This window comes from Pelophylax lessonae (assembly GCF_965119305.1).
Source record: "Pelophylax lessonae genome assembly, chromosome: 3".
In the NCBI taxonomy this organism is placed as follows: domain Eukaryota; kingdom Metazoa; phylum Chordata; class Amphibia; order Anura; family Ranidae; genus Pelophylax; species Pelophylax lessonae.
The window spans coordinates 392,313,123-392,322,497 of NC_138770.1; the positions used below are offsets into that span (position 1 = coordinate 392,313,123).

Consider the following 9,375-nt stretch of genomic DNA (forward strand, 5'->3'; position numbering starts at 1 on the left):
GAGCGATTCACTTCCTTGTCAGCGGAGATACATGCCTGTCAGGGAAGTGAAACGCTCCCATAGTTACAGCTAATAGCGGCCACTCCCCCCGCCCAGTGTCAGGTCAGTTCTGTTCTGTTCTCATTCACACATAGTTGACAGGCTTACAGGGATGCACAGGGAAGGATCACATAGTAATATCTATAGCGGCCGCTCGCCCCGCCCTCCCGCCTGGTATGTCCATTCACTAATGCACAGAGTAGTAGGGACGTCATTGAGAGGCGGTGTCCCCGGCCAGAGGCGGGACTTTTGAATGAAGGACACCCAAGGAGGGGTAGCTGGGGCAGTGGGGGGGGGGGGGGGAGCTGAGGCAGCTTACCAATGATATTTGTATTATGAAGCATGAGGGGTTAATGTATTGTCACTGCTGGTCACTCATCTATTAGTGACTGACCAGTGGCAGGTAATTAACCCATTTGTGCTGCATTAGTGCAACCAGTATCAGTGCAACCAGTGTTAATTAACACTGATACTGGTTGCACTAATGCAGCACAAAGGGGTTAATTACCTGCCACTGGTCGGTCACTAATAGATGAGTGACCAGCAGTGACAATACATTAACCCCTCATGCTTCATAATACAAATACCATTGGTAATTAAATTAACCTCTTGCCAACCCGTCACAGTACATATACTGTGACAGGGTGGCAGCAACAGGTGTGCGCCTGCCTGTTTTTGGTGTATGCCCCTGTTCTATCCATTTTACATTTTTTTGGGGGAAAAAGTCATTTTCGGTTTCAGTTTTCAGCCAAGGGCATCCTGCATTTTCGGTTTCGGCCCAAAATTTTCATTTCGGTGCATCCTTAGTCTGCAGATAATCTGCACGTGTGTATGGGGCATAAGTGCAGAGGGTGTACGCCGAGACTAAGTGCAGAGAGTGTACGCCGAGACTAAGTGCAGAGGGTGTACGCCGAGACTAAGTGCAGAGGGTGTACGCCGAGACTAAGTGCAGAGGGTGTACGCCGAGACTAAGTGCAGAGGGTGTACGCCGAGACTAAGTGCAGAGAGTGTACGCCGAGACTAAGTGCAGAGGGTGTACGCCGAGACTAAGTGCAGAGGGTGTACGCCGAGACTAAAGCCTAGTACACACGCAACGATTTTCCGCCGACCAGTCGTTCGTCTTTTGTCCAGAGTTGTGTTTTGTTGGTTGGAATGTGCCTAGACTGCACTGGACTTTTGTTGACTGACAAAATTCTACTTCAGAAGTGATGTCATGTGTTGGTTTGCTTTCTTTGTGTTCTTTCTTCTCTGAGCATGCCTAGTCTTGCTCATAAGATTTTTCCCTGTCTAAATCTGTACTGACTGCATGAAAATAGGCCGTGTTTTGACGGAGGACAAAAATGATATAGCCTGCACACCAGATTTTTTTCGGCCGAAAAGTCGGTTGTCGGAAGCATCATGCTAACAAGCCGAAAATTGGCAGATCGGTCGTCGGACGAAAATTCCCGGCCGAATTTCGACTCGTGTGTACGCGTGTGTAAGTGCAAAGATTGTATACGGACACTAAGTGCAGAGATTGTACACTGTACACCGACACTAAGTGCAAAGATTGTATACGGATACTAAGTGCAGAGATTGTACACTGTACACTGACACTAAGTGCAAAGATTGTATACGGACACCAAGTGCAGAGATTGTATACTGTACAGTGACACTAAGTGCAAAGATTGTACACCGACACTAAGTGCAAAGATTGTACACCGACACTAAGTGCAAAGATTGTACACCGACACTAAGTGCAAAGATTGTACACCAACACTAAGTGCAAAGATTGTACACCGACGCTAAGTGCAGCGACTGTACACCGACACTAAGTACAGAGATTGTATACTGTACACCGACACTAGGTGCAGAGATTGTATACTGTACACCGACACTAGGTGCAGAGATTGTACACCGACACTAGGTGCAGAGATTGTACACTGTACACCGACACTAGGTGCAGAGATTGTATACTGTACACGACACTAAGTGCACAGATTGTATACTGTACACCGACGCTAAGTGCAGCGACTGTACACCGACGCTAAGTGCAGCGACTGTACACTGACACTAAGTGCAGAGATTGTATACTGTACACCTGACACTAAGTGCAAAGATTGTACACGGACACTAATGGTGCGTTTCCACTGAGCTTTCTGGTACGGTTCGGTACGCTATTTATGCCGTTTCCATTATGAATGGTACCCTAATTCCGAACCGTACCGTACCACTTTTTGGTACCCTTTCATTGGGGTACAAAGCACATTAGACCCATACCAACTGGGTGGAGCTACACTCTGCAGAACTTTGATTGGTTGACAGAGAATCGTCTATCACAGCTTTCCTGCTGTGACCAGCTACACCACGCCTATCATGAAAAGGGTACTATTGGCAGTGGAAACGCAATGTGTACCGTACCGAACCGTACCGTACCACTCAGTGGAAACGAGGCATTAGTGCAGAGATTGTATACTGTACACCGACACTAAGTGCAAAGATTCTACGCCGACACTAAGTGCAAAGATTGTACACCGACACTAAATGCAAAGATCGTACACCGACACTAAGTGCAGAGATTGTATACTGTACACAGACGCTAAGTGCAAATATTGTACACCGACACTAAGTGCAAAGATTGTACACCTACACTAAGTGCAGAGATTGTATACTGTACACCGACACTAAGTGCAAAGATTGTACACCGACACTAAGTGCAAAGATTGTACACCGACACTAAGTGCAGAGATTGTATACTGTACACCGACACTAAAGCCCCGTACACACACGTACTGATCGTCGGCCGAACGATCGGCCGTCTTTTGTCCAGGGCTGTCGTGTCTGTTGAAAACTGCAAAAGACTGCACACGAATTTTGTCGCCCAACAACAGCCGACTGCAGAAGTGATGTCATGTGATGGTTAACTTTCCTTGTCTTTTTTCTTTTCTGAGCATGCCCAGTCTTGCTAATCTGCTGTCTGTCGGCCGAAATCTGTACTGACTGGCGAACAATCGGTCGTTCTGGCGATGGCCAACAAATATTTTAAAGTCTGCACGACAGATTCTGTTCGGCCGAAAATGCGCTGTCGGAAGCATCATACTAACAAGCCTACAATCGGCCGATCGGTCGGCGGCCGAATATTTACGGCCAACAATCGGTACGTGTGTACGGGGCTTTAGTGCAAAGATTGTACGCCGACACTAAGTGCAGCGACTGTACACTGACACTAAGTGCAGAGATTGTATACTGTACACCGACACTAAGTGCACAGATTGTACACCGACACTAAGTGCAAAGATTGTACACCGACACTAAGTGCAGAGATTGTATACTGTACACCGACACTAGGTGCAGAGATTGTACACTGTACACCGACACTAGGTGCAGAGATTGTATACTGAACACCTGACACTAAGTGCAAAGATTGTATACTGTACACCGACACTAAGTGCAGAGATTGTATACTGAACACCTGACACTAAGTGCAAAGATTGTACACCGAAACTAAGTGCAAAGATTGTATACTGTACACCGACACTAAGTGCAGAGATTGTATACTGTACACCTGACACTAAGTGCAAAGATTGTACACCGAAACTAAGTGCAAAGATTGTATACTGTACACCGACACTAAGTGCAGAGATTGTATACTGTACACCTGACACTAAGTGCAAAGATTGTACACCGAAACTAAGTGCAAAGATTGTATACTGTACACCGACACTAAGTGCAGAGATTGTATACTGAACACCTGACACTAAGTGCAAAGATTGTACACCGAAACTAAGTGCAAAGATTGTATACTCTACACTGACACTAAGTGCAGAGATTGTATACTGTACACCTGACACTAAGTGCAAAGATTGTACACCGACACTAAGTGCAGAGATTGTATACTGAACACCTGACACTAAGTGCAAAGATTGTACACCGAAACTAAGTGCAAAGATTGTATACTCTACACTGACACTAAGTGCAGAGATTGTATACTGTACACCTGACACTAAGTGCAAAGATTGTACACCGACACTAAGTGCAGAGATTGTATACTGAACACCTGACACTAAGTGCAAAGATTGTATACTGTACACCTGACACTAAGTGCAAAGATTGTACACCGACACTAAGTGCAAAAATTGTATACTGTACACCTGACACTAAGTGATGCTCTGCCAGTCACATGATCACTCCCCTTGGTTCGGCGGGCCGTGACGTCACGATGACAGCAGACGTCGGCCGTCACAATGGGCTCACAGTGCTCTCCTAGCAGACAGTGAAGTTGGGACAATGATGACACAGTGTGGGTGGGTTGCACTTGTGTCTGTAGTAGCTGCAGGAATAGACTTACCTCGCATATAGCCGTGTGACAGGAATCCAGCAATGTTCCTGAGTGGCCCCCCCACACGCTCCCTCCCGCCCGGTGCACGCTGTACACGGCTCCTCTCCCGGCGTGTCTTGGTGCCTTTGTGTGCTGCGTGTCCGTGCGCTCTCGCGTGACGTGACGGGACTCCGCGTGTGTCATTTCCGCAGAAGGACACAGGAGACAGAGGAGGCTGCGGTGGGAACAGCCCCCTGCCCTCTCGCCACTAGACGTTACACAGTGCCACGGCGGGGGGAGGGACACCGAGCAAGGACACAGCGCTCATGTGCTTTCCACTGGAGGCACTCACATGACTGGCTGCAAACTTTCCTCCCTCACAGCTCACTATTCACAGGACTGACCACAAACTACTACTGAAGGCATACACTAAGGGAGGACTGTATCTCTATCCTATTGGGGAAATGTCCCTTCACTTCTGTGCCAGAGCCAAACATGGAAGTGAGAGGAAATCCCTACAACAGAGGGAGTGTCCCCAATGAAAGATTTCCTCTTCTGCTGACAACCAAACATTTGGGATTTTTCTCACAGCTGGTGATATCAGTGAACATGAAAAGTTGACAGGGATATCTCCCTAATAGTGGTCATACACACTTCAATAAAGGATCAATCTTCTCCCATAAGAATAATCAATCTATAGTCAGTTCACATGGCACACACAGGGATGTGGATCTCAATGATTAAGCGCTGATCCAGGCTATGACTGTAAATGATCAATTGCATCTCTTTTTTCCATCATAACATCTCATAATCTGTTCAATACCATTTGTATTTCAATTGATCAAAGTATCTCTGTGATGCCGATCAATAATCAATAATTCTTCACCTTGGCTGATCAAATCCAATCTGGATCAATTGGAAGAGAGCGCATGGCATTTCAATTGTTTGCTAATTCTATCGTTTTGATGAATTTTACATCAATAATTAACCCCTTCCTGCTGAGTGTACACATCAACGCAGAAGTGGGGTTTTGCTGTGAGAGAATGCTGCCAACACACTCCCAACAAAGGAACTGAGCTGTCAGTGAGAGCCCCAGGCCTGCTACTAACAATCAGGAAGCCCTGTTCTTGATCACTCTGACAGCCTTTAACCCCTTGGCACTGGCCGCATGCAAATCTGCCGCCTCTCCCGAGCTGTCAGGGAGAGCCCCAGGTCTGCTACTAACAATCAGGAAGCCCCCTGATCATTCTGATAGCCTTTAACCCCTTGGCACTGGCCGCATGCAAATCTGCAGCCTCTCCCATAAGAGCCCCAGGCCTGCTGCTACTAACAATCAGGAAGCCCTGTTCCTGATCATTCTGAAAGCCTTTAACCCCCTGGCGCTGGCTGCACGCAAATATACGACCAGTGCTGTATTTTGGCCTAGGCCGACAAGGCCCAGGCCTAGGGCGGCACTTTGCAGGGGGGCAGCAAAACCCCCCCCCCTCCACCTGAGACTCTTTTGGCCACTGGTTGCTAGAGCCGCCTCTCCCACCCCTCCCTCCTCTCTCTCACTCACTCTGTCTCACCCCCCTCTCTCTCTCGACCCCTCTTCTCTCATCCCCCTCTCTTTCTCTCTCATCCCCCCTCTCTCTCACCCCCTCTTATCCTCTCTCTCTTTCACCGCCCCCCTCTCTCCCTCTCACCTCCTCTCTCTCTCACCCCCCTCTCTCCCTCCCTCCCTTCCTCACCCACCCCCCCTCTCTCTCTCCCATCCCCTCTCACCCCCCCTCTCGTGAGATCTCAGGTTCATGCTGGCTTTTGGAGTCCTTCAATTTTGGAGGGAGTCACATCCGTTAAAAAGGAAGGAGTGGGGCAAATTTACATAGAAGGGGGCGCTCAATTTTAGTCTTGCCTAGGGCAGCACAAAACCAAAATACACCACTAAATACGGCCTCTCCTGAGCTGTCAGGGAGAGCCCCAGGTCTGCTACTAACAATCAGGAAGGAAAGGTTTGTGAATATTAGTTACCCACGTGATCGCGCCTAGGTATTATCGATTGTGAATTAATTGCTGTGTGTATACAATATAGAAAAGAAATTGAGCAGCTAGTCTAAACAACAATAGGTTGTGTGGATAGTGGTAAAAGTGAGACAGCGCTCAAATTAATAATTAAATAAATGAATATAAATACACAAATCACAAAGCAATAAATAAGATGGAATATAAAATAAAAAATATTTTATCAATTATACAAGGTTTTTTTTTTTAAAAAAGTGCACAAATATTAGAGTGATTGTGCATATATTAGCATTCCAAATATATTAAAGTGATTGTGCATTTATAAAGTGCAGGTGCAAAAACGTGCAGCAAAAAACAATTCTTTAAGGTGCTTCATGTGCGGCAAAAAGCATTTCTTCATGCAGATGGGGAATCCTTCACCTAGTGCTCAGCCCACTTACCAGACAACCCCTTGGGGTCTAACATAGGTAAATGGTGTCTTTACTCCCAATGAATTCTATTTCCCCGCTGGAGTATGACCAAGGTATCCTATGGCTGGTTACAAGGGCTGGCTTAGGGTCCCAGTGTCCGTCCCGTTTCAGGCATAGGGTGGTATCGGCATGATATAAAGGATGCAAAAAACTCTCATGGTGTAGTATGCATGGATTGTGGTTTAATAAAGGAAAGTAGTCACTTACAGTTTGAGTTTCATACAGCCAGCTGAAAGACAGTGCCGTGGCCGGTTTGCGTTTCGGCTGCATTCCAGAACCTGGAAGTGACGTAGGGCGTAGCACGTGATCCAACGCGTTTCGTCATCAAGCGTATGACGTCATCAGTGAATCCCTGATGACGTCATACGCTTGATGACGAAACGCGTCAATATATGCCCTCTCCTGAGCTGTCAGGGAGAGCCCCAGGTTTGCTACTAACAGGAAGCCCTGTTCCTGATCACTCAGATAGCCTTTAAGCCCCTGGCGCTGGCCGCATGCAAATATGCAGCCTCTCGGCGGCTGGGCCTTGGCACAGAGTGGCCACATATTTGTGTGAATTAGTGACACTGCAGGTGTGCTTAAACCCCACCTTCCAGCATCTTTTAAGGGGCTGGGAGGCACCAGCACCAAGAGATTAAGGCCCTGTTCGGTTCTCTGCAATGTCCTGTATGTGTTTTTTGGAAAGGTGCAGGGAGTATTTTTTTAACATAGCATGGTGTTTTTCGCTTCATAGACTTCAATGAAATCACATCAAAAATGCATCAACATATAGCTTGCCATTGGCCAAAACAAAAAAAAAAAAGAAAAAATGCATTAAAATCACGTGAAAAAAAAAATCAAATGAAAAAACACAAAACGTTCCCGGAAAACTGGGTTTACATCTGTGCAGGTGGTTCCCACTGCAGGTTCGCACCTGCTTCTGCAGTCGCAACCACTCGCTCAGAAAAAACGCTCTGGATATGTATGGGTGGCATTAATCCTAATGGCACGCCGCACACACTGGAAATCACACCCACATGGTGCAGGTTTTCGTGTGCACTGCGATTTATGAAATGTTGCAGGGACCTTTTCCCTTTCAGGAGACACGGCAGCCCGTTCGTTTGCCCATTCCCGTGCAAAATGTGGCTCACAGAGCTGCATAGGTGGGAACCTAGCCATGGCTATCACAGTAATCAGTCATTGTACAGCTCACCTCTTGGAATGGAGAATAAGATACATTGTGTTACCTACTACCAGATACATTATATAACACATTGTATCTTTTTCTCCTTGCTAGGGGAGAATATTTAAAAAAAAAAAAAAAAAGTGTGTCTAGTAAAATAAATAAATAAAATAAATTAAGGGCTGGTTCACACCAGATATGGTGGGTCTACGTTGAATGGCTGTTCCACCACAGTCACACTGCATGGACAAGGCAAAATGCCTTGTCTCCTATGTACTAGGTTCACACCACTGCCTTGTTGTGAGAAAAAGTTCTGCATGCACTACTTTTTATTAACTCAGTGCAGTGCAAGGCAATTCACTGCCTCACACTGCACAGCTGGCAATTGAACTTTATGAGATGTCTGTGTGACATCTCAAAAAAGTTTGTTAAAAAAAAAAAAAAAAAAGTAAACTGTGCAATCCCCCAAGCTCAGCCCCACCACACACCAGCTGCTTCGTTGTAATGCAGATCAGGATTTGATGTACGTAGGTCAGGGTAAAGGCCCGTACACACGTACCGATCGTCGGCATACAAACGTCGGTGGACGAAGGATCTGCCGATTGTACGCGTGTTAGTATGGTGCCTCCGACAGATGTCTGCGCACAATCCGCGGACAAAAGTCTTTCTTGCAAACATGAAAATATTTGTATGCCGACACCAGAACGGACGATTGTTCGCCTGTCAGTACACAATTCTGCCGACACACAGCTACAAATCCCAACACGCATGATCAAACCAAATGAGTTCCCGGAAGAATTTTCTCTAGTAAACTCAACATTTTATTCAGAAAGAACTTTCGGCTCGCGGAAGTCCAAGAAATAGGTGAAATGCGGAGCACATGCTCATCTTGATAAATGTGAGAAGAAGGAAGATGCTGCTCATAATGCCATACTTTTCTAATAAAAAGGCATGTGTTCTGTTATGATGAAGATAATGTTTGTCTATTCTATCTGTTCTATCAAATTTTAGAATTAAATAATTTGAACTCTTCACCATTATTTTTGTATTTTCACACCAAAGATCTAACTATTGATATGACCCTTTATTCTTGTATGAATTAATGTCTAAAACATATTTTTCAGGTTATGCACAATATTAAACATGTTAACAAATTCAGATAGGCCATTTTTTATTTTCAATTTTCTTTATTTTTTGGATCTCAGCAAAAAAAAAACAAAGCAAACATCAATACTTTCCGTATAATAAACTAAACATAAAAAAGGTCCATTTGGACAAAATTAAACTAGAAACTGGCAAACAGGGGTAAAATAAATAATAGGGGGTTACACAAATTAAAGTTGCTGGTAACTGTAATCAGGTTGCCATGAGGGCAGGTTTGGATCCTGCTGGCCATATTGCCACTG

The 9,375-nt window shown here is 45.6% G+C and overlaps 1 protein-coding gene across 1 annotated transcript in view; it reads right to left on the bottom strand.

Annotated features, from left to right (window-relative positions):
* BEND3 (BEN domain containing 3) overlaps positions 1 to 4,635 on the bottom strand; it is a 29,114-nt gene extending 24,479 nt beyond the window's left edge. Inside the window, 1 exon segment of the mRNA XM_082252108.1 lies at positions 4,367 to 4,635. Coding sequence (XP_082108234.1) covers positions 4,367 to 4,540 — 174 coding nt within the window. The 5' untranslated portion in view covers positions 4,541 to 4,635.
* Positions 4,636 to 9,375: the final 4,740 nt, after the last annotated feature.